The sequence below is a fragment of the Zootoca vivipara genome, chromosome 5 (assembly GCF_965207765.1).
Source record: "Zootoca vivipara chromosome 5, rZooViv2.hap1.1, whole genome shotgun sequence".
Taxonomy (NCBI): Eukaryota; Metazoa; Chordata; class Lepidosauria; order Squamata; family Lacertidae; genus Zootoca; species Zootoca vivipara.
The window spans coordinates 11,810,793-11,836,178 of record NC_142588.1 but is presented as its reverse complement, the minus strand read 5'-3'; the positions used below and the strand labels follow the sequence as shown (position 1 = coordinate 11,836,178).

Below are 25,386 nucleotides of genomic sequence, written 5' to 3'. Positions count from 1 at the left end.
TCCCTTTATGATCCACAGAGCCTGGACTTTAACTCGTTTATGTAGCAGGATGTATCTCTGTTAGGAACAGAAGAAATAGCATGGTGGTAGTCGGACACGACTGGACCTGATGGTCAGGGGCCCCTTTACAGAAGAAGGGACCCAGGTGGCTCTGTGGGTTAAACCACAGAGTCTAGGGCTTGCTGGTCAGAAGGTCGGCGGTTCGAATCCCTGCAACGGGGTGAGCTCTCGTTGCTCGGTCCCAACTCCTGCCCACCTAGCAGTTTGAAAGCACATCAAAGTGCAAGTAGATAAATAGGGACCGCTCCGTCGGGAAGGTAAACGGTGTTTCCGTGCGCTGCTCTGGTTCGCCAGAAGTGGCTTAGTCATGCTGGCCACATGAGCCGGAAGCTGTCTGTGGACAAACGCCGGCTCCCTCGGCCTATAGAGCGAGATGAGTGCTGCAACCCCAGAGTCGGACACGACTGGACCTGATGGTCAGGGGACCCTTTACCTTTACCTTTACCTTTACAGAAGCAGTTTTAAGTTTTAACACAAACTGGAGAACTGCTTGGTAGATCTTTCACACTTCTTTATATGCTTTCAGCTATGCTTCGATATAGATATAGACGCGCGCGCACGCACACACACACACACACACACACCAGATTTCGAAAGACTATGCAGACAGGCCAAGCCAGTTGAAATCAGAATGGCTTTTGACAAATGGTAGTAAAGACAGCTCTTGCTGCTTAAAGGTAAAGGGACCCCTGACCATTAGGTCCAGTCGTGACCGACTCTGGGGTTGCGGCGCTCATCTCGCGTTATTGGCCGAGGGAGCCGGCGTACAGCTTCCAGGTGACGTGCTTTCAAACCTGCTAGGTTGGCAGGAGTTGGGACCGAGCAATGGGAGCTCACCCCGTCACGGGGATTTGAACCGCCGACCTTCTGATCGGCAAGCCCTAGGCTCAGTGGTTTAACCGGGCTGGCAAAACCCATGAATGAAAATGTGTTGATTGTAAGATGGGCTTCTACGTGAATTCATTCTGTTTCAACCAGTATGATGTTCAGTTGACTCTTCTTCTTATGCTGGTTTAGCCGTTCCATTTGAATTTGCAGTTTGTTTCTACATAGCCTATGGTGAATACAGCATTTTCATTCTAAACGCTGTAAGAGAAATGGCCCAGCATCTCCCTATGCTTCCTTTCTCTGCAGCTTGCTCTGACTGGCAGCGCAGAGTTTATTATAGATCCGGAAGCGGTTGGCTCTGCGTGTCAAAATATATCCTCCCAGCCCTCAGGCCATTGTCTGGAGAAGAGAGATCTATAGCTATCCCTGGTTTCGACAAAAGCCAGCCACAGATGCTGCTTCTAAATCACAGGACAGGAAAGCACTGGCTTTGCCCCTTGTTGTGGAGAAAAGTAATTATTGGTAGCTTGCTTAGCACAAGGAGAATTACCACTTTATTAGATTTCAAGCATGAGATTAGTGGGATGGGGAGGTAGTAAACGTCGCTCTGATCGCTGGCAGAGGAGAGATTGCGACTTGATGGCAGGAGAAAAGTGAGGCTGTGGAGGGTCCTCAGAACCTCTGGAACCAACAAGAACACTCTCCTAGGCAGTAACAACCCAGATAGAACCACAGAATTGTAGCTGGGAGGGACCACAAGGATCACCTAGTCCAGTCGCCTGCAATGCAGGAATCCTTCTCCCAACATGGGGCTTGAACCCACAACCCTGAGATCTCATGCTGTACCGACTGAGCTAGGATATCAGAAGTGTGTGTAGTGGGGTGTTAGGGGAAGGGTAGTGGGGGGCACATGCTCTTTCTGGGGTAGTTTGTCCACCTTTGGTCCCTACCCTGCACTTAGCTCTCACCTGTGGCTCCTAGAAGCTGTCAACATGCCACAGCAGCTGCACCCTGGGAAATGGCTTTGGCTGGCTGGTTAAACCAGGTGAGGGTCTCAAACCCTTGGTGAGTTACGGACTTCCCCTGCATGTGAAGACAGACTCCAGTGGATTGAGTAGATGAGACAAATAGTGGGTCAAGAAGGCGGTTTCTGCATGTGCTAGAGAGGGAAGTGAGGGGGCAGGTGGGGCTCGCCCACCTGGGAAAGCAGCCCATCTTGGAGAAAGAAATCTCTGGTCCTAAACCTCTGCTGCCTTGCAGGATATCTTTGGGAGAAAAAAAAGCTACGCAGATCCAGAGTGGAGTCCCTAACTAAGATGGTTGGAGGGTGCCTTGGGAAGGAGGCACAAAGCTCTGGCAGGGTCCCACCTCTTTCCCAACGTTGGGGAAGCTTTAACTATGCTTTGGGAAGGAGGTGGGAGAACCAGACCCCGTGTGTTGGACTATCATGATCAATACCCTCCCCCTTCCCTTATTGGACTTGCCAACAGGAATATTGGTGTAGAGAGATGCAAGTTTCGCGAGGAGCAAAGGGAAAGGCTGCTCCTGCTACTTCCACCTTGCACAACGCTCCAGGATCCCCCCTCTCCACCTCCATCCCCTCCATCTTTCTCCCACTCCTCTTCCAGTTGCTCTCATTCCGCTGCCATCTCCCAATGGTCCTGCTTAGGATTCTGCTGCCAGACCCTCCTTGTTGCTAGGCACCCCCTCCTTCCTTCTCCTCGTTGCCATGGCACCCACTGTTAAGGTAGGCAACAAGCAGGAGAGAGCAGTGAGCAGCCGCAGAGAGCCAATTCTGGTAACTATCCCATCTTTATTAATTAACTGGCGCTGTGCCTGCCAATAGGACGGATTGTGATGACTCTCTCCTGCAGATGTCCACGGGAGCCGCTGAGGGGGTCACAAGAAAAAGCACAGGGGCTGAATGAGAGGCAAAGTTGCGGCAGGAGCCAAAAGTTCCCCTCGCCCCACATCTTGGTGCATCCAGAGCAAGGGGCAGGAGTTGCTTCCCCACTGTGAACCTTCCCCAACACAGCTTAATTTCCTTTCCCCTTGTAAGTCATGTGGGAACCGCTGGGGTGTGTGTGTGTGTGGGAACAGAACGGGTTGTCTCAGGGTCACAGCGGAGGCGAAGACAAAACCTGCCTCCCACCTCAGCAGTGATTTACTTCCTGTTGCTGACGGCTGCTGTTCACTTGTGCGGCAGAAAATAAAGCAAGTTGCGGGCAGAACTTCAGAGAAGCGGTGGTGTGCGGGGGAGCCATAAATGAAAAGGCTAGCCACAGGGCAGATAGGGCTTCATCTGCACTATGCTTTTCATAGACTCATAGAATTATAGAATTGAAAGGAAGCACAAGGGTCATCTAGTCTGACCCAACATTGGACTTGAACCCATGACCCTGAGATTAAGAGTCTCACACTCTACCAACTGAGCTATCACTATACATACAAAAAATGCTTTGAGCTTTTTTTCTACAACCAACCGGTATACAGTGGTACCTTGGTTCTCGAACGGCTTGGCCCGAACAAATCGGCTCCCGAACGCCGCAAACGCGGAAGTGCTCTGGTTTGTGAACGTTTCTTGGAAGCCGAATGTCCGACGTGGCTTCCGCTTGAGTGCAGGAAGCTTCTGCAGCCAATCAGAAACCGTGCCTTGGCTTTTGAACGGTTTTGGGAATTGAACAGACTCCTGGAACGGAATAAGTTCGAGAACCAAGGTAGCACTGTATCAACCTTTTTTTTGGGGGGGGGGGGAAAGCAGTATGATACCACTTTGAACAGGATTCCTCCAAAGAATCTTGGGATTCTTTGTTTGTTAACGGTGCTGAGAAGTTTTTTGTTTTTTGCAATTGTTTTTAATGATTTTCATATTATATATTTATATATTCTTACAATATTGGTAACCTAAAACTCTCAGGATTACCACTTCCCTCTACCCCTCTTCTGGTTTTCTTGTTTCCATGCTATAGTATTTACACGTTGATTTATATCAGCATACTGATATACTGATATACAGTATACTGTATACAGATATACTGACTCCAGCATAACTATACTGTACATAGTTCTTTCTATAATCTCATATAGAATGTTCCATCAATTATACATTGTAGGTTTATCTCAGACCTGCCAATGTTCTTATATGTAAACAGTGTTTCTCAAGGTAAGTTATACATTTCCTCCAGTCTTTTTGGAACGTCTGGTTGTCCTGCTCACAAATTCGACCCGTCAGCCTGGCTAATTCTGCATATTCTACCATCTTTGTTTGCCATTTCTCAATAGTTGGCAGATCTTGATGTTTCCATCCCTGAGCTATCAAAATTCTGGCCCCCGTTGTTGCATACAGAAATAGTTTTTCGTCTTCTTTTGGTATCTCATCCCCAACCATTCCTAAGAGAAATGCCTCTGGTCTTTTAGGGAAGGTATATCTAAACATTTTTGAAATTCATTGTATATACTGTCCCAAAATGCTTTTGTTGTTTTACACAGCCACCACAAGAAGTTTTTTTTTAGGAGGCCCCTATTCCCCTCAAAGAAGTACAAGTCCCAGAGTGGTTTAACAATCAACCCTTCTTCACAGGGAACTCTGGGAAATATAGCTCTATGAGGCGAAAAGCGGGTCTCCAAAGAACTCAACACCCTTAACAAATTATAGTTCCCAGTTCTGTTTCCGTTTGGTGTTATTTTGTTCGATTTTATTTTTATTTGTGTACAATATGTTGAATTTATATGATTTTCCATTTTATACGACTTCTTGATTTATATGATTTCTCAATTTATATGATTTATTAACCAATATTATTTATTATTTATCACTATTATGATTATTATTTACCATGATCATGATCATTAATATTTTTCCATTTGTCTTTTCCTTTTTGTGTTGATATGATTTGTAACGATTTGAAATACAAAATAAAAAGTTTTGGCATTAAAAACAAAAACAAAAACAAATTATAGTTCCCAGGATTCTTGCAGAGAGAGGAGCCCAGGACTGTTGAAAGTGGTATGATACTGCTTTAAATGAACAGGTAGATCTCATCTTATGCGGGCGGGCGGGGGGGGGTGTTACATCATATCCTCCAACATTTTCCCAATGAAAATGTCCTAAGGAAAAGCAGGACATTCAGAAACCAGGATGGCTTCTGTAAAGCCGTAACTGTCCTTGGCTATCTCAGGTACAGCAAAATCGCATAAGCCCAGAAAAACATTTTTAAAAGCCCAGCAAATTCTTCCAACATCCTCCGCAACTCACTCTGGCCTCCTCTGATCTTTCTCCAACCGCTTCCAAAAAGACAACCTCCTCTGCTCTCTCCCCAAACTCCACCGACGACACCAACCAGACCCAACCACTTTCCCAATGGTACCCCGCTGCCCGCCAGGGAAGACGGGTGAGTGAAGATCTACATCAGGACCTGCTGGTCCTAAGGATCCTGCCGCCTGAGGTGGTTGCCCCACCATGCCTCATGGGTGGGCCGGGCTGGAACACCCATCAGTTTTACGTTATGTTGCCTGCCGTAGCAGAGGCCAGAAAGTGTAGGTTTCTTGAGTACAGATCAAGGAATCATAAGTCGGTCGTTCAAACCTTCTTCTTTAAAGCAGGATTATCATTCCACCAGCAACACTTTGCTTTCCTAACCACACGGTGTCTGCAGAGCAAATACCCCAAGGAGGAAATAGCTCCAAGCAGGTGGCTGATCATCATTTTTGTGGGCATAAACCAGCTACGGATTAGTCCCAGAATCTGTACTCTTAAAAAAAGAGAGTACATTTGAGCACCTATAGAGTTTATTTCCTTTACCACAGAATAACCACAACCATCCAAACAGGAGTAAAAGGGAGGGCCCTGGATCTCAGCTTCCAGAGAAACTCTACTCTTGCAACTTTTCATTATGAACTATAAATACCAAATCCAACATAGCACCACGAAAAAGCAATTTTGCACGTAGGAGGGCAGATATATGGGGTGGGGGAGAAAGAGAGAGACACTGGGAAAAGAGGGTCGAAAATGTACATTTCTCATTGAGGCAGTAAACCTGTTTTTAGGCTGAACGACTTCAGACAAAGCTCACATGACTGAATGCCCTTACATACAATAAAATATTCCACACACTGCAACAAAATGTTGAAGTGTCTCTCTGTGCTTAAGAGGAGTGCTCCTTTCCAGGGTTCCAGCCATCCTGGGATAAAAGCCTTTAGCTCCTCTTCAGGCTTCTTAGAGAGGAGTGAGCTTGTGGAAGGGCAGAAAGGGAAAGGGATCTTTCCCCCCTCTTCTCTTTTGGGGCCCCAGGCTGGTGGACACAATCCCATTCTGCCCACTCCATGCATTCAGTGAAAGTGCTTCTTCTCAGGTGAGAACTGGGCGTCTGAGTATTTTCACATGCCCACATAACACCCAAGCTTTATTTCAAGCCCGATTGTTTTAAAGGGACATTTAGTCCGACTGATTTCTAAATAACATTTTAAATAGAAAAAAAATAAATGGGTGGAAAATATGACTCTTCAGTTTTAAAAGAATTATTGTTTTTTCATCTGTGCAGACATCTGCCACTCTTTGAAAAAGCATGGCTGAATGAATCCCCCTTTGTGGAGACTGTGCAACCACAGGGAAGCAGACTATCTCCAAAGGAATTTCCTGCTTGCTTCCTCACACCTTGGAAAAGGGAGAAGCACGTCTGCACGTAAGAAAACAGACTAGAATCCGTAAATACATGGAAGATGATGCTGTAAGATCTCTTGGCCGGCAGAGGTAAGATTCCCATAACACTGTGAGCATGATCAATGCGCTGCTTGAAAAACAAGTGATATATCACCCTCAGGAGAGAATGGCAGGCTGAAGAAATGAGATCCAGTGCCAAGCTGCTAGCCTGCAAATGTTCTGGGCTATGGCTAGAGCTCCCTCCAGCTCCAGTCAGCATGAGCATAGAATCATAGAATTGCAGTCAGAAGGGACCCCTAGGGTCATCCAGTCCAACCCCCTGCAATGCAGGAATCTTGGCTGAAACATCCATGACAGATGACCACCCAACCTCTGCTTCAAACCCTTCAAGGAAGGAGAGTCCACAACCTCCCGAGGGAGACTGTCACACTGTCAAACAGCTCTTACTGTCAGAAGGTTCTTCCTGATGTTTAGTTGGAATCTCCTTTCTTGCATCTTGAAGCCATTGGTTCAAGTCCTACCCTCCAGAGCAGGAGAAAACAAGCTCGCTTCCCCTTCCATGTGACAGCCTTGAGATATTTGAAGAGGGCTCTCCTCTCTCCTCTCAGTCTTGTCCTTTCCAGGTGAAACATCTGGCAGGATGACATCTGTTTAGGGTTGACACCTTCCTTTCACAAAAATTCTGGCACTTAGAGATAAGGGTCTCTGAACATGTACAGAGGTCTTTACCTTTGTAAAGAGAATGTCTCTCCACGTGTCCTGAAAGAGCAAAGGCTCAGGCTCTGCGCAGTCACACAAAACGTACCTGAAAGAGGTTCTAGCCCAGTGTTTCCCAAACTTGGGTCTCCAGCTGTTTTTGGACTACAATTTCCATCATCCCTGACCACTAGTTCTGCTAGCTGGGGATGACGGGAGTTGTAGTCCAAAAACAGCTGGAGACCCAAGTTTGGGGAACACTGCTCTAGCCACATCTGTGATCTTGTTATTATGGGATGGAGCACTATGTGGTAGCTGGGAATATCGCTGGCATTCATATTCTATGGCTTGGAAATACCGCTATGTATATCCACGGCTCAGAATGCTCACCTCAAATAAACGATAAGCACTGCAGCCCCGAAAGTTCTTCTCTGGTTCAGATTTAAATTTAAGCCAGAGAAAGAAAACGTCCTCCCTTTGGCAATTCAGTTCTTTTCTCCAAACTGCACAGACCTCTCCCTTGAACAATATTCTGCAGTCTGCATGAGAGAAGGGACCCATCCTAGCACCACCTCTTCTCTCTTTGCCCCAAACCAAGGAAATTCAGTAAGTGTCAGATGCCACCTACTGGGGAAAATAAATAATTGCATGGGAAATGGGGGAAATGTATGGAGGACGGACAATCAACTTCTTGGCTGGCATCTCAAAGACAGTTGCAATTTATAGATTTTCATATTCCCAAGATGATACACTTCGGTCCTCATCTGTACATCAGGCTAATCTTGCCCTGAATGTTCACACGCACAAATTATGCGACATCACAGTTCTTTGCACAAGCAAATTCGAATCCGCATTATATTCCAATGTGGACAAGTCCTGCTGGAAAAGAACCTTTTGCAAGAAGAGGGTTGGAAACCAGCTCAATTTGTTAGCACCTAAGAGCGTCTCTGGAAAGAGATTTATATTCAAATCATACTGCTGTGCATTAGGGGGGCACAGAAAACTGTCACATTCATGAGTCTTATAAACCATATGTCTTGTGAGAACAGTATGCAGAATTGGCCTCCACAGTCACTCATGGACCCATTGTTAAAACCGTGTTTATGGAAGACAATCTTACTTGGCTACAAGTGATCGCCAAAGAGAAGAGATGTTCTGAAAGGAGAGCATTGGCACCAAATCACAGAGAGGCAGAAGCTCTGAGCCTTTTCAATGAACATTGCTGGGAAAGCCTGGCACTGCCCCACCAGCCTTAGTCTAGGCTGAATCAACAGAAGTATAGTGTCCCGGTCCTGTAAAAGTCCTGCTCTATTCTGCCTTGGCCAGACCACAACTGGAGTCCTCTGTCCAGTTCTGGGCACCACAATTTAATTAGGATATTGACAAGCTGGAACATGCGCAGAGGAGGCAACCAAGATGACAAAGGGTCTGGAAAACAAGCCTTATGAGCAACGCTTGAGGGAGGTGGGTATGTTTATCCTGGAAAAGAGGAGACTACGATCTAAAGGCCTGCCACATGGAAGATGGAGCAAGGTGGTTTTCTCCTGCTCTGGAGGGTAGGAACCGAACCAATGGCTTCAACTTACAAGAAAGGAGATTCCAACTAAACACCAGGAATAACTTTCTGACAGTAAGAGCTGTTTGACGGTGGAATGATCTCCCTCAGAAGGTGGCGGACCCTCCTTCCTTGGAGGATTTTAAGCAAGGATGTTAGATGGCCATCTGTCATGGATGCTATAGTTGAGATTCCTGCATTGCAGGGGGTTGGACTAGATGACCCTAAGGGTCCCTTCAAATTCTACGATTCTATGATTCTAGAATTAGTTGGACCTGCCTGTGATTGGCTCTGGCTCTGGCTATCATTGCCTGCAGCTCTAACTACTGTTTGTCTCCCTGTCTTCTGCCCTACCAAGTCCCAATGGGCTTCAGCCATCACTCTGCCTGCTACCAACGCTGGCTTTGCAATTCTGCACAACCCACACACCTTAGGACAGGCACAGGCAAACGCGGCCCTCCAGATGTTTTGAGACTACAGTTCCCATCATCCCTGGCCACTGGTCCTGTTAGCTAGGGATGATGGGAGTTGTAGTTCCAAAACATCTGGAGAACCGAGTTTGCCTATACAGTGGTACCTCTACTTACGAATTAAATGCGTTACGAACGCACATTTGTAAGTCGAAAAAAATTGTAAGTCGAATCCCATAGGAATGCATTGGGAGAAAAAATTCGTAAGTCGAAGCAACCCTATCTAAAAATTCGTAAGTAGAAAAAATCCTATCTAAACTGCATCCAAGATGGCGGACGGAGCTCCGTTCGTAAGTAGAAACATTTGTAAGTAGAGTTATTCGTAAGGTACCACTGTATCTGCCTTAGGATCATTGTGAAACTGAGGCCCCTCTCACCTGTCCGCAGAGCGGGAATTTATAATTATAACCCCTGACACTCACCCTTATCGTCATCATCATCTAGGCACACAGTAAGTGATTTCGAGAAGTAAAACGCATAGCAACAACTTGGCAGGTGAAATACAGGATCCTTTCAAAAGCATATAATAAATAGCATCAAGGAAACATCAGCCCAGGTGAACAATTGAGCCAAGCTTGCATGGGGGAAACCCCCACTGTGAAACAGCGGAAGACCGTGTTTTCCACAGAGCTTTAAAAACCTGTCAAAACAGCAGCTTTCACAAGGCTATGGAAATGCATCACAGAGCTCTGGCAAAGAGCGATATGCCCCATTGTAAGACAGCGTCCGTCAGGTGCCTAAAGATCATTTTCTAAAGGTCTGAGAGGGTCATGGTGGCCACACACCATCATTCCTCATCATTCTTCATCATTCCTGCCAGCTTGTGAGATGGCAGAGTTGTTGCAGAGTCCACAGGTAAAAGAAAAGGTCAGCTGGGATCCTGAACCACCCAACGATGTTATCCCATCTATGCCCCCTGGATAGAATTAGCTTTATTCACTCACCTTATGATGGAGGCCAGGGGAATTCCTAGGCTGTCATCGGAGTGACAGGGACTCTGCAGGCTGCCTTCCCCACCTTGTCTCGGCTCCTCTTCTCGCTCGGTCCAGGGGGCGTCCGTGGCGGAGCTTGTCCCGGAGTCTGGCTCCAGGTGGGCCAGGGGGGCGAAGTTCTGCTCAATGAGCTTGGCACTGTCTCGAATTTGCTCTTGTACTTCCGGGGTGAGAGTTGGGAGGTCAAAGGTGAAGTACGTTCCGCTGTGCGTGTTGGCCGGGGAGGACAGGATGTCGATGGAGTCGAGGCTGGTGTAAGAGGTCCCTTTGGCTCGGTGAGACTCCATGATGCTCTCAAAATGCCTGCTGAACGAATCCATGCCGTCCCTGGAGAGGCTGTGTCCGAGAAGAAAGGGCACTGGAGATTTGAGCAGCCCTTGGGCATCTCTGTCGATGATCCTGGAGATTGGGGGTGAGGTGGTGAGAAAGAGGGAGCCACAAGTTACCGAGAAACAGACACAGCAGTCCTCAACTCAGGGAAGTGTCTTCTACCCCACTGACCAGAACAAGTGCCTTCCCCAAAGGGGGTAGATAGCTCTTCCTGTGATAATTCAGAAGCTGCTTCCTCAGCCAGCAGCATGGGCATAGCCGGGGGGGGGGCACAGGAGGGCAGCTGCCCCTCCTGAATCAAGTAAATAAATAAATAAAACCTTAACTAAAAGTAGAAATAATCAGAATATACTAGTGATTCTTCTGGCGGAAAGGAAAGACCCGGCTAAGGTAGTCAATGGCAGGGGAACTTCTCAACGGGCTGTGCTTACGCACAGAAAAACCACTTGGGGGGGGGGAGTAATTTGAAAAGGAAGAATTTGAAAATTTGAAAAGATTTTCAGCAAATCCAGGAAAACATGTTTAAGTTTAGATTTTTTTTTATTAAAAAAGATGAAAAAAAGCTTGTTCTTTGTAATTTTGCAAAATCTACTTGCTAAACGCATGAAAGGGACTCCCTGGTGTTAATTTTTCCTTTGACTTCCTAAGTGACTGAATATTTTGACAGATTTTTCTGAGCACTTGGGGTCAGAAAATAAAGTAATTTAAAGCAACTGTTGTTGAGACATTAGAATCTGCTAGACAGAGCCAGACAGAGAATGATGTCAGGTGGGTATCCTGCCCCCCCCCAAAAAATCTTGGCCATGCTCATGGTCAGGAGCTAACCAGAGTCAGCCTCTCTTCTGTTTGTACCAGCCAAGCTAAGGCATAGGGAAGATCTACGGATTCTGGCTCTCCCATGGGGAAGGGAAGTTTCTGAGGTCCAGCCCCAATGAACTGGTGTTTATCTGCACTGAGCAGGTTTGGAGTGCTTCTTCTGCAAGTTTTTGCTGGGACTAAATCCCTTTTTGCTTCGTTTATGCAACTGATAGCCCACACTTGCCCAAGGGCTTTTGACGAGTAAAAATAATGTTCTTTGCAGTGGTGCTACCTGCAATTCTGTCTTGCTAAGAAAGAGAAGGAACCTATCCAGTTCCATTATTCTCCTCTGGCAGAGAAAGTGATCTCTGCGGTGGCTTCTGGTTGCTGTGGCAAAAAGTGCCCCACCTTTCCTTTTAGCTAAGAGGAGTGGAAAGGATAGGGCTGCATACACTCCAACATTTTGCCAATGAAAATAAGGATGTCCTAATTTAATAATAATAATAATAATAATCTTACTATTTATACCCCGCCCATTTGACCGGATTGCCCTAGTCACTCTGGGCAGCTTCCAACACATATAACAATACAACAAAACATTAAACATTAAAAAACTTCCCTATACAGGGCTGCCTTCAGATGGCTTAGGGCAGGGGTCCCCAGACTATGGCCCCCGGGCCGGATGCGACCCAATTGGCCTCCCAATCCGGCCCGCGACGACCCCCACCGCCCGCTGCTGCCGCCCGCTCTTATGGCGCGCGGCGGGGCGGCGATCTTCAAAATCGGGAAAAAATCGCCGAAAATCCTTTGTGCGCATGCGTATGGGCCTCTCCCGACCCAGAAGAGGTCATTTCTGGTGCACTTCCGGGTCGGGGGAGGCCCATACGCATGCGCACAAGCGATTTTCAGCGATTTCCCCCCGACCGTGTGCGTGTGCGCATGGGCACGCACTCCCCCGCCCTCCGGCCCGCTGCGTGCGCACTCCCCTCCCCTGCCCGAAGCCCGGTAAGTCTGGGGACCCCTGGCTTAGGGGGTCGGATAACTCCATACACTCTGATGAAAACAGGGACATCCCAAGGAAAAGCGGGACACTCCAGGATCAAATCAGAAACTGGGACAGCTTCTGTAAATCCAGGACTGTCCCTGGAAAATAGGGACACTTGGAGGGTCTGGAGTTGTGCATCTTCACCCAGATTTGCCTTGAGATAGGATTTGTCTCCAGGCCAAGTACACATGACATGTGTCTATCATTTCAGTGTTCTGGAGCTGTATTCTTTTGGTCTGCATAGCTGATCATCCTTCTCTCATGTCCCTGAGAGGCATTTTCTTCTCACAGACTCCATCTTCCCCTGTCCCTTAGATACCCTTCTTTCTCCTGACACCGCACTGCTCTTTCAGAATTCAGAATCAGAAGAATCATTCCAGTAGAACCTTAGAGACCAACTAAGTTTGTCATTGGTATGAGCTTTCGTGTGCATGTATCTGAAGAAGTGTGCATGCACATGAAAGCTCATACCAATGAAAAACTTAGTTGGTCTCTAAGGTGCTACTGGAAGGAATTTTTCTATTTTATTTTGTTTCGACAGCAGACCAACACAGCTACCTACCTGTAACTAGAAGAATCTTTATTTGCACTGGCCACTAGCCCTAGCCCTAGCAATAAAATAAAAAAAAATGTACTGAAGATAGAGGTAAAAACTAAACTATAGAAAATACATTTTGGGGTTTTTCATCAATAAACAAGTAATAGATCATATTCTAATTGCCCCCGCTAAAAACCTTGCAGTTTTTGCTGATCACCTTGATCTGCTAGAAGAAAGGACACCATAGCAATGGTTGAGCGACCTGACATGGACAATAATAGAGGGGTAATAACCTCACTCCTCAAATCTTTATAAAGATTGCAAGCCAGAAGCACATGAGCCACGGACTCAATACTGTCATCTCCTCAGGGACATAGCAGTTTTTCCAGTGAAATTTTTTGAAATCAACCCTTGAGTAGAGCCAAAGGCAGTATATTCTATCTTGTGAAAGTGAAAGTGCGTCTGTATTTTGGAATTCGCAAATAGGGTGCCAAAGCGTCAAAATGACCACGGACAAAATTTCCTTATGGTGGCCAGATTGTTCTGTTGCTCGATATCATATAGGTGCTGTCTAATTAAATTATTCGCTTTACTGAGGCCCAGTGTTAATAACTGTTGTTGTGATAAACCAGGAAAGAAAAGCTTTTGGTTGACAATTTTAGTCTCATGACAACCTTGCAATACTAAGGGTAGTAGACTAGTGGGATTTAAATTTAGGTGAAGCCAATGATTAAATGTCCTACACCAAGTCTGTAATTCAACAGAGGGGAGGTTAAGACACTGCTCTTTACTAAAATGTTCTCCCTCTTGGAAAATGGTGCAGAGTAAGCCATGGGCATTGAGCAGGCTTCCCCTTCAAAACAGGTAGAAAGAGTGGTTCTTAACCCTTCCTGCCGTTTTTATTCCGACGTTGCTTCTTTTGATTTTGCAAGCAAGTTGGAAATAGGAAATATTATACCGGTCATCGCTAGACTTCTCTCTGGCCTCCTTTTTTTCTTTCTTTCTTTACACCCCAGTCTTTCTACCTCTATGCACAATTCTGCCATCAAAACCATTCACATCTCTCCATTGTTCAAACCATTCAACTTGCTCTTCCTCAAATCCTTTCAATGGCTTCTCTTCCCCTTCCGCCAGGACCCAAAACTCCCTGCGTGCTTTGAGAGCTCAGTGGCCGACAGAGGGAGTCACTATACAGCGATACCGTTGCCTAGACAGGGTTTCTTGCTGTGCCGAGACAAGGCTTTAAAATCCTGGCAGAATCTGAAGTCTGCTGAGACTACTGAGATCAGCACACTTTAGCATGTATGAAGCATTTTCATGGTGAGCTGAGAGTTTCAGTGTCAAAAGGAAGGAATCACATCTGACACAGGCAGAGAAAAGGGACTTCAGCTGCTTTTTCTACTCATAATCAGCGGAGGGCAGAGTCTGCAGCAAGGAACAGGGCTTCCACGGGGAGTAAAACAAAATACGCAAAAGGTGAATTTATCCCCCACTCTGCCAAGGCATGATTGTGGGTATACCGAGAGTCAGGGCCGGCCAAAGACATTTTGCCACCTGAGGCAAAATGGCGTCCGCCTCCCCTTTGAGGGAAGCAGCAGCAAGTGAAGATCTACATCAGCAACAAGTGAGGAATAAAAATCTACATTGAGATCTGCTGCCCCTGTGGATGATGCCATCTGAAGGGGCCACCTCACCTTGTCTCAGGAGTCGGCCTATCCTGCTGAGAATCTTCATAAATATTTCCCCCCATGGGCTCAGGACAGGTTAAGAACTGTTTCTTTGCGGGGAGAGAGGGCATACCCAATAATACAAATATATGTGTATATTTGATCACGAGTGATTTACCTCATCTTCAGTTGCTCAATGCCAATCCAAATAGGAAAGTCTTTCAACATTCCCAGAAGGTATTTATTGGAGCTCTAGAGAACAATAATTCCTTAGTTTCCAAACCCTACACACACCCCTGTGTGTGTGTGTGTGTGTGTGTGTGTGTGTGTGTGTGTGTAATTAGATGGTTAGTGCAGGATTCAATTAAGTTGTTGTGCTTGCACACGCCAGAGCAAGAATTCCTGCTAGTGCAATGGGGCTTCACCCCCAAATCTCCCTGTGTGCCTCTGTATGCTCCCCACATCTGCTTGGAGAACCTCCAGAACAGCACACAGGGAGGAGGGAGGAGATACCGCCCTGAGACAGCATCTTAAAAAGCAGAGACATCACCTTGCCTACAAAGGTCCGTATAGTTAAAGCTATGGTTTCCCCAGTAGTGATGTATGGATGATGTATGGGTGATGTATGGAAGTGAGAGCTGGACCATAAAGAAGGCTGATCGCCGAAGAATTGATGCTTTTGAATTATGGTGCTGGAGGAGACTCTTGAGAGTCCCATGGACTGCTAGAAGATCAAACCTATCCATTCTTAAGGAAATCAGCCCTGAGTGCTCCCTGGAAGGACAGATCGTGAAGCTGAGGCTCCAATACTTTGGCCACCTCATGAGAAGAGAAGACTCCCTGGAAAAGACCCTGATGTTGGGAAAGATTGAGGGCACAAGGAGAAGGGGACAACAGAGGACGAGATGGTTGGACAGTGTTCTCGAAGCTACGAACATGAGTTTGACCAAACTGCGGGAGGCAGTGGAAGACAGGAGTGCCTGGCGTGCTATGGTCCATGGGGTCACGAAGAGTCGGACACGACTAAACGACTAAACAACAACATAAATCCAATGAATAATTATGATAACAACAACAACAACAACAATAATAATATTTCCACCTGGCAAGCAGAAATGTTTGCACTGATGACACAACCTCCTCAGTACAACATTGCATTCCACCCTTTGTATTGGATCTCAGCATCATTTGTTCATTGAGTTCTCCCAAAGCAACCAGGTAGCAACCTTGCCATCTGTTGCATCCTAGCCTCTGTTTTGTTGCCTACCTCTTCTCTGACCTGATTCGTGGCAATTGTTTTGAGTGCTGTTGAGATTTTCCAGAACCTGCCCCAGCCTCTGTCACTTTAAGTGGTTGGTTCCTGTTCACTAACATACCGGGCATTCCTGAATCTGCCTGTCAGCCAGTCACTTCAAAGAGGGACAAGTTTAATTATTGTGCTTTCCCCTTGTGGCCAGAACAATTGTTGTTGTTGTTGTTTAGTTTTTATGAGCCAAATTTTGCCAACGTGATAGTGAAAATGAAATAATTAATGAGCAATTGGTCTGGCTTCAAAGAGGACACAATTTTCTCCTTCTCCCTTTTACTTCTGGATTAATGTTTTAGTTTAGACAAAGAAGATGCCAGTGAACTCCTCTCACGTGGGAAATTAAGGGCTGATTCAGGAACATCACCCATATGAGTGAAAAGGAAGCTGCCAAAGTACTAGAAACAGAAGCTACTTCAAAAGAAAAAAGAAAACAAAGGGATAGGTGCTGGAAGAAGGGGACATTTGCCCAAAAGGATGTACTTCTGAATGGATATATAATAGATTCTTGCCGATGGAAATGGACACTGTGAGATTTGCTTTATCGGGAATATGCTGCGTGGAACAGCTCTTTTAATTTGCTGCAGCTAATTGCAGAAAACCAATGTGTCTTTGCAGCACCAAAGTGTCGCAGTATTGAAGCAACACAACGGGAAGCTGCTTCGCTCTGCCTCCACTTTGTGCCCGAGAAGTTCACAATGACCATTGTCCCCAGCTCCAATGGCTGAAAAGGTTCCCCAGATGAGCTTTGGCAAGACCCAACCCAGCCTTAACAGGAAAGAGGTAGCTTTGTATGAAGAGACTAAGTCAAGCAAGCAAAGCCTATGCTTCTCTTGCTATCTCGACCTCTGTAAGGACAAAACCAGACAATATTGCTCACTACAAGGGACAAGCTTGGTGCTGACCAGTCCAGAGAGACCCTCACCTCTCCTGATGCTGTTGGATGGCTTCAAATACCTCGTCGTCCTCAATGTCCTGTGTCTTGTTTCTCAGACGCTTGTCATCATCTTCTCTTGTGTGCTGAGCAAAGGGGTCCCCTGGAACAGCACACCCTTTCCCCAAGACTCCCGTGAAACTTGGATTGCTCTCGCTGTCCTTCTGGCTCTCGATGGCTGAATCTGCTTCATCTTTCTCAGCCAATATATCATCAATGTTGGTCTCGTGGTAGCACCTCAAAGGGACAGAATCCAAGTCAGTCTCCGAGTACTTTATGGTTCTGCGGATAATTCCCGTTTCACAGTCTCCAGGTTTTTCATGGCCTGGGGGAGCCATCTCAATTTCCACCTCCACGTGGCACAAGCTATGCTCGGGTCCCGTCCAATCTGGCTTTGGCTGAATCGGGTGGTTGGATTTCTTGAGCTGCTGAGGTGGAGGATCGGGCGTGTTATGAGGACGCACCCCTGGAATACAGAGATCCCGGGTTACAAACAAAAACTACTCACCAAGTCCTGGCAGATGCTGGATCGCTAAGCCTGACATGAGAACCATGGAACTCACAAAGAAACATGCCATATGGCAAAGGGGGGAAAGGGTAAAGGACCCCTGAGCGGTTAAGTCCAGTCAAAGGCGACTATGGGGTTGCGGCGCTCACCTCACTTTCAGGCCGAGGGAGCCGGCGTTTGTCCACAGACAGCTTTTCCGGGTCATGTGGCCAGCAGAACTAAACAGCTTCTGGCGCAATGGGACACCATGACAGAAACCAGGTCGCATGGAAACGCTGTTTACCTTCCCACCACATCGGTACCGATTTATCTACTTGCAGTGGCGTGCTTTTGAACTGCTAGGTTGGCAGGAGCTGGGACAGAGCAACAGGAGCTCACTCCGTCACGGGGATTCAAACTGCCGACCTTCTGTTTGGCAAGCCCAAGAGGCTCAGTGGTTTAGACCACAGCGCCGCCATAGGTCAACACCTCTGGTTGTGCAGTACAGACTGTGTATCCCAATCAGACAAAGAGAAAAATGGGAAAGAAAAACAAAAACAGACAGAGGAAGGAAGGAGCAGGTTCCCCCACATTCTAAAGCATTTAGCATTTGTTAAAGGCTCCATTTGTTGAGATTAATCCCAATTTGCTAGCACAAAGCTTACGCAGAGGTCAGACAATATCTGGTCATTACTGAGCATTCAAATCAATTTGGTTATTGGGAGGTTATACACCAATGAACCTGTTAGAATCATAGAATTGTAGAGTTGGAAGGGACCATGAGGGTCATCTAGTCCAACCCCCCCGCAATGCAGGAATCTTTTGCCCAACATGGAGCTCAAACCCACGACCCTGAGATTAAGAGTCTCATGCTCCACCAACTGAGCTATCCCTTCATCCTGATTTGCTGAGTGTATGGTAAGATTTATTTCTGAGTAGACATGCCTTAAGTTGGGGTGGGGAAGACTGTTTTGAATTGGGTAGGGTGAGCAACAATGGTTTGCTCCTTTCTCTCTCTTACTTTAAATAGATTTTAAAAGTTACCACACTTGACAAAGATGTATTTTTTATATTTGCAAGAGCACACTTGTTCTTGGTGGCTGCCATCATCATCTCCCAGAATATTCTTGAAGTGACACTGCTTTTCTTTCTTTCTTCAGTTTAAACTTTTAAAGGAGAGGGGTGGGGTTTACTTCAGGCAATCTGTTTATTCAGCATTCATTCTAATTTGCGTTGCACAGAGCTAACGCAGTGGTTAGATTGTCTGGCCTACCGTATATTGAACATTCATCCTGGTTTGTTCACCGGGTGTTTCCACATCTTCCTATTGGTCAATCGTCCATCTCACACTTTTGAGAGCATTTCCCTGTCACATTCTTAACTGCAAAAAGTTGGTCCTTTCTTTTTTATAGTGAACTTGTTGTGCTAGAGCAACAGAGTGCTTTAGTGCGCTTTGGTGAGCAAACCCAAATTTCTGCTGTGAACTTGAAACCCTCCCACAAAATAGTGACAGCCTGGAGATAGCTGCAGAAAGCAAGGGGGGCGGGGAAGAGGATTGAAGAGGAGACTGCCACCACATTCTGCAATGATATGCACCTCCTAAGCCAAGGGTCAGCAACATTTTTCAGCTGTGGGCCGGTCCACCGTCCCTCAGACCATGTGGTGTGCCGGACTATATTTTTTTTTGGGGGGGAAATGAACGAATTCCTATGCCCCACAAATAACCCAGAGATGCATTTTAAATAAAAGGACACATTCTACTCATGTAAAAACACACTGATTCCCAGACCATCCGCGGGCCGGATTGAGAAGGTGATTGGGCCGCATCCGGCCCACGGGCCTTAGGTTGCCTACCCCTGTCCTAAGCCATATGAACAATTTTGCCTCCCTCCAAAAAAGTCAATTAAATCTGCCTGCAACTTGCCCCTGTAAGGGCACCTTTTCCAGTCCTACTTTAAAGGTATCCCTAATATATTTTAACAATCTGCATATGCGGTGTTATGTATCCCCCCCCTTCAAATAAGAATTTAATTTATCTCAAATAAGAATTTAATTCCACCTTTTAACTTCATGATTATTTGTGTATCAGCTAAAACACACATTATTCAATCGTCATAACTTCCTTGAAATTGAATAGTGCTTGGGGGAGTAATCAGAGTTCTAACTCCAATTGCACAGACTGTTAAATCTTTTAAGGGCTGTGGGGGTGATGGAAAGATCATAAGCAGAAGCTCTTTTTGAAATACCTTCCCCCATTTTTTTATATTCATGTTTTCTAATGGACTAACTGATATAATTGAAAAGATTTGATAAGAAGGAAAACATTTATTGTTACTTTTCCTAATAAGTTCTTCATATCTACAAATTCCCCTTCTTGCTTTTAATCATTTTAGTCCATTGAAACCAATTCTAGCATTTATCAAGATCCATCCCAAGTTCTTCAGCGTTAGTTGTCTTAACAGATAGGCATTTAATCTTGCAGTTTCTTCATCTCTTTCTCATTATTGTTTGTTTGTTTGCTTGCTTGTTTAAATCAGGGACCAGCAAACTTTTTCAGCAGGGGGCCGGTTCACTGTCCCTCAGACCTTGTGGGGGGCCAGACTATATTCTGGGGGGTGGGGGTGGGGAATGAACGAATTCCTATGCCCACAAATAATCCAGAGATGCATTTTAAATAAAAGCACACATTCTACTCATGTAAAAACACACTGATTCCCAGGGTTGGATTGAGAAGGCGATTGGGCCGCATCTGGCCCCCGGGCCTTAGTTTGCCTACCCATGGTTTAAATAGCTCAAGGCTGGAAAAAACATCTTAGCTCACTGAAAGACCATTCCCCCCCCCCCATACAAACCTACCTGGGTCTCTGAGAAGGGGGAGGCTTCACCCGGCACAGACATGCTTGGTAGAGATGCAGGAAAGGGCCTTCTTCGTGGTGGCTGCTCCCAGACAACTTTGGAACTCCCTTCCTCAGAGAACCCAGACTGGCTCCCTCTGTGCTGTGCTTCTGCCGACAACTGAAGACCTTTCGGCTTTTGGGAACTGACTTGATTTTATTGAGGGGGCTGGTATTATGTTGTGCTTATGGTAATTATCTATATGTTTTTAATAGCCATCACACACAGAGAGAGTTGTTTTTTAATGACCCCCATATTTTCTATGTTTTTAGTTGTTCTTATTTTATCTTTAAGACGACTTGAGTCCCTGTCAGGGTAAAAGGCGGGGTATAACTAAAGAGATAATAACAACAATAATAATCTCTACTTGATTCTAGATTCAGTTGGTAGCCGTGTTGGTCTGACGCAGTTGAAATAATAAAATTAAAAAATAGTCCAGTAGCACCTTAAAAGGTAAAGGACCCCTGACAGTTAGGTCCAGTCGCGAACAACTCTGGGGTTGTGGCGCTCATCTCGCTTTACTGGCCGAGGGAGCCGATGTTTGCCAGCAGAAAGTTTTTCTGGGTCATGTGGCCAGCATGACTAAGCTGCTTCTGGCGAAACCAGAGCAGCGCATGGAGACACCGTTTACCTTCTCGGGGCGGTACCTATTTATTTACTTGCACTTTGATGTGCTTTCGAACTGCTAGGTGGGCAGGAGCTGGGATCGAGCTGGGATCGAGCTGGGATCCCCCGTCGTGGGGATTCGAACCGCTGACCTTCCAATCAGCAAGCTCTAGGTTCAGTGGTTTAGACCACAGTGCCACCCGCTGTGGCACCCGCTGTAGCACCTTAGAGACCAACTAAGTTTGTTCTTGGTATGAGCTTTCGTGTGCATGCACACTTCTTCAGTGACTTCTGCTTCAGTGTATCTGAAGAAGTGTGCATGCACACGAAAGCTTATACCAAGAACAAACTTAGTTGGTCTCTAAGGTGCTACTGGACTATTTCTTAATTTTTTTAATAATCTTTATAAGTCAGCCTTAGGCTAGATGGGCCAGTATTTATGGATGCTGGATTAGGCAGCTTCACACAATCAGCCTGCAGGAAGGGGGTTAAGAAACACCATGCAGAATCAAACCAAGAGCAGGGCAGGCTCTGATGAGGCCATTTATTTCTTTTACATCGCTCCTCTTGGTCGCAGTATGTTTGCGCACTGTTCATTGTACGGGTGCAGTCAAGAAAGATGTGTATCACTCACAAGTGTTGCTCTGCTGGGAAGCTTATGGGTAGATTTTTGGGGAAGAAACACCTCCATTTGCTCCCCTTTGTGCCTGCAGCCTCTCTTCCTTTTTGTCTGCCCACAGTCAGAGCATCTGCTTGCAAGGAGAGGTTCTAGCCCAGCTTTTCCCAACTTGGTGCCCTCCTGGTGCTTTTGAATTACCACACCTATCAACCCCTGCCAGCATGGCCATGCTGACTGGAGCTTATGGGAACTGTGGTCCAAAACCAGGAGGACACCAGGCCTCTCATGTAACGCAGTCAATCTCTTAGTTAATATTTCCCTTCCTCACTGCACAATGACCTGGTTAGCATACCACTGTTAAGTCAGAGTGTGGCTTATTGTGACTTCACAAATGGGCTGGCTCCCAGAGAGTAGCTCATGCCTGCTTCACTCCTCCCCTGACTTTTGAGGTTAGTGCAGGATGGCAGCTAGGCTACAGTTAACTTACCGGTAGCATTTTGCCCAAACTCAGGATCTTTCTTGTAACCATAGGAGGAACCCCGGCTATGGATTGAGGGTAAGGTGCAGAGATGCTTAGCCATGCTCTGGGTTCAGACGATGCACTAAACCAAACCTTGGCTTAGCTGCTGCACTTCCTTTAAAAGTCCAGGAAGGAACAAAGTGGCTGCAGATTCCCCTTCGAAAGGCAGCACTAAGCCATGGTTTGCCTTAACATGATGTGCGAACGCAACCACTGTCTATCCCAGTGATGGGCAACCTTTTGAGCTTGGTGTGTCAAAATTCGTCAAAAAACCGAGCATAACTCGGGTGGTGTGTCACTTCAAGAAAAAAACCACAATTTTGCGATATTTATAGTTTAAATAACAAAAATGTATAATTGTAATATATAACTGTATTTAATAAACCAAAAACCAACTATTTAACCAAACCAAACCAAAAACCCCTTATTTATCACGAAGTGCCCAGAGTTGTTGAGCTGTTTGGGGGGAGCTGCTGACCAAAGTTTTTGGGGGAGCTGCTGGCCAAACAGCACAGAAAGGCTTAAATAACCAATCTCTGACTACCAGCAACAACAACAAAAATGGATCCAGGTTTTAACAGCGGAGACAAGCTGTAGCGGAGACAAGCTCTAGTGGAGACAAGCTGTAGGAGGAGTGGGAGAACAAATGGGGGGAAAACAACAAAAACAGTGTGAATGGGCCGATGGGGCGCGTGTCAGCAGTGAGGGCTCTGCGTGTCACGTCTGACACGCGTGTCATAGGTTCGCCATCACTGGTCTATCCAGACACTGCAAGGAACGTATTCCAGGGGAAAAGAGCACCTCTCTCCATTTTTACAGAGCTGCTTGTTGTTGTTAAAATTTGTATACCACCCTATACCTGTAGATCTCAGGGTGGATCACAACTTAAAAAGCTGTAACAGAGTCTGAATGAGGAGCACTTCTAGCAGGAAGTATAGAGTGCATCAGTTGCTTCTGGGGCATATCCCAGGAAAAATAGCCGGAGAGGACACCATGGAAAACCACTTCCAGCTTTCCTAGCCCTTAGGCCCTTGCACATAACATCCCAGGGATAGACCTATACAAAAGGACGAGTTTCTCGGGATCTCTAGCAAATGGTAGGTTCCACACCCATGCATTTGATTCTCCCCTCCTTACATATATTCCTTGTTGAATTTCAGCTTATCCCCACCCAACCAGCAGCCCAGCTAATGAGAGCCCATTTTGCATTTCAAGCCTGCTATCTAAGAGTGCACATCTACTGTTCCTGCGTTGTCTGAATCCGGCAGCTACACTGGACATTCCTTTATAAAAGGCGGCAACCGCCAGCATTCAAATGCGCCCCCGCGACTGCATCCACCACAGTATGTGGAACCTGAGGCAGGACACCGTTTTTGAGGGTCGAATGCTGAAGAGATGCTGATTTTCATATATGCAAACACTCTCCCCTACCAGTACTTTCATCGAGCTCATTACCTGTCCCAGGAGGGTCCAGGGAGCCATAGAAGAATTCCCACTTAGCCTTGGCGATGCGCTGGGCGTGGGCAGAGCTCTCTCGGGAATATGACCATGGACTCCCCTGTAGAAAAGAGAGAGAGAGAAAAAGAATGCTTATTTGTGAGCTTCCTTGCATGGGATGGAGGAAGATGTAGGAAGAAGAGGCAGAGGAGATGCCATTCCTGGCAAGGAAGGGACTCTGAAGTACCTGGTACTGGGCCTCCCCGTGTGGGCTTCTCCGGAGCACTGAGACGTCATTGGAAGGGCTGATCATGCCGTTGGTAAGGGAGGTGGAGAGGCAGTTGGCATTGAGAGAATGTGGGCTCCCATTTCCCAGGCTCAGGGAAGACTGTGCTCCCAAAAGGAACCTGTTTCCAGCCAGGAGAGGGTCCGAAGCAGATGTCTCCAGCTTCAGCTTATGACTAAGGTGCTCCTGGCCTTTACCACTGAGGGCCAGTGAGGCCTGTTCCACAGCAGCGCCAGTACCGGCCAAGATGGACTCATTCGTCTTCACTTTGATGCTCTCGTTTGCCTCTTGAGCGACAGGCTCCGGGGACGCTGCGACGTTACGCTGTGGGGAATGTGGATTTTGGGTCACGGGGCAACCACTTCCCTGCTTCCTTGTCGGGCTTCCAAAATGGAGGGCTTCCCCGAGCTCCAGACTCCTGCTCAAGCCACTCTCCTTCCTGGACTCCACCAGAGGGAGACCATTTAAAGTTTTGACGCTGGCCTTCTCGATAAAGCGGAAGGTCACCACAGAACTTTGACCGCCAGGGGCTGAAGCCACCAGGGGGATGCGGCTGCCCGGGGAGCCCAGTGAGGGGGGAGGCCTGCTCCTCAGTGGTGTGCATGGAGCTGTCACTCTCCCTGAGTTGGGGCAGTTGCTGTTGCCAAGGTAACCCATCTCCGTGACCTTCCGGATGAGCGAGCCGGTGCTGTTATACATGCCCAGTTGGGAGTGCTTGGCCTCCACGGTGAGCCCCTTGCGGAGGAGGTGGATCCTGCCGGCGTTGAGGTTGGGCGTGAGGCAGTGCTGAGGGTTCAAGGCAGCAGGTTCCACATTCTTGGACGGCGACAGCCAAGGCCTCCTCTTCGGCTCTCGGGCAAAGCGCTGAGGGGAGATGGCGTGGTCTCCCTCAGGGTGGAAGCACATGACTGCTCCTGCCTGGGACATCCTGGAGGAAAGAGCAGGCGAAACGGATTCGGAGCCGAACGGGGAAACGCGAGGAGCCTGAGCAGAACTTCCCAAGCCGCGCTGAGGTAAGAAATCCAGCGGGAGTAAGCCGTGCTACGTGGCCCTGAAAGCGATAGCAAAAAGTTAAGAGGTGAGGATCTCAGTGGCACATTTGGTTTAGAGACATGCTGAAATAGGGAGGGAGAGTTTGCAAACTGACCCTACATTGCAGGAGTCCACAAACAGGGCTAGAGAACAAGGAGCAGGGAACGAGGGATAGCTCAGTTGATAGAGCACAAGACTCTTAATCTCAGGGCTGTGATTTCAAGCCCCGCATTGGCAAAATATTCCTTCATTGTAGGGGGTTGGACTAGATGATCCTTATGGTTCCTTCTAACTGCATGATTTTAAATTTAGGAGAATTTTTTTTCCCCTAGCCTGAAGGCCACATTCTCTTCTTCGCAACTTTCTGAGGGCCGCATGGTAGTGATGGGCAGGGCCAGAGGCAAAAGTGGTCAGGGCAAAAATGTATATATTTTTTTACTTGGTTTCATGGTTTATTTTTCATAAAATAACTTCCTATAAAGAAGCATTCTTGTGAGTGCGTTACTTTGAAATTGCACAAAGAATTGCATTATATTGCCCAGTTATCCCGTTCTTGGAAAAATCTCTAAAACAAAATTATTTTATTTCACTTATTAAAATATTAATAGGCTGCTATTTCATTCACA

General features: G+C 46.7%; 1 protein-coding gene across 1 annotated transcript in view; it reads right to left on the bottom strand.

Moving 5' to 3' along the window:
• Positions 1–24,779, bottom strand: part of PSD (pleckstrin and Sec7 domain containing) — an 82,925-nt gene extending 58,146 nt beyond the window's left edge. The window contains exons 1-4 of the mRNA XM_060275075.2: positions 23,690–24,779; positions 23,461–23,563; positions 16,870–17,344; positions 10,213–10,659 (exon numbers count right to left, since the gene is read on the bottom strand). Coding sequence (XP_060131058.2) covers positions 10,213–10,659; positions 16,870–17,344; positions 23,461–23,563; positions 23,690–24,655 — 1,991 coding nt within the window. The 5' untranslated portion in view covers positions 24,656–24,779. The remainder of the gene's footprint in view (positions 1–10,212; positions 10,660–16,869; positions 17,345–23,460; positions 23,564–23,689) is intronic.
• Positions 24,780–25,386: the final 607 nt, after the last annotated feature.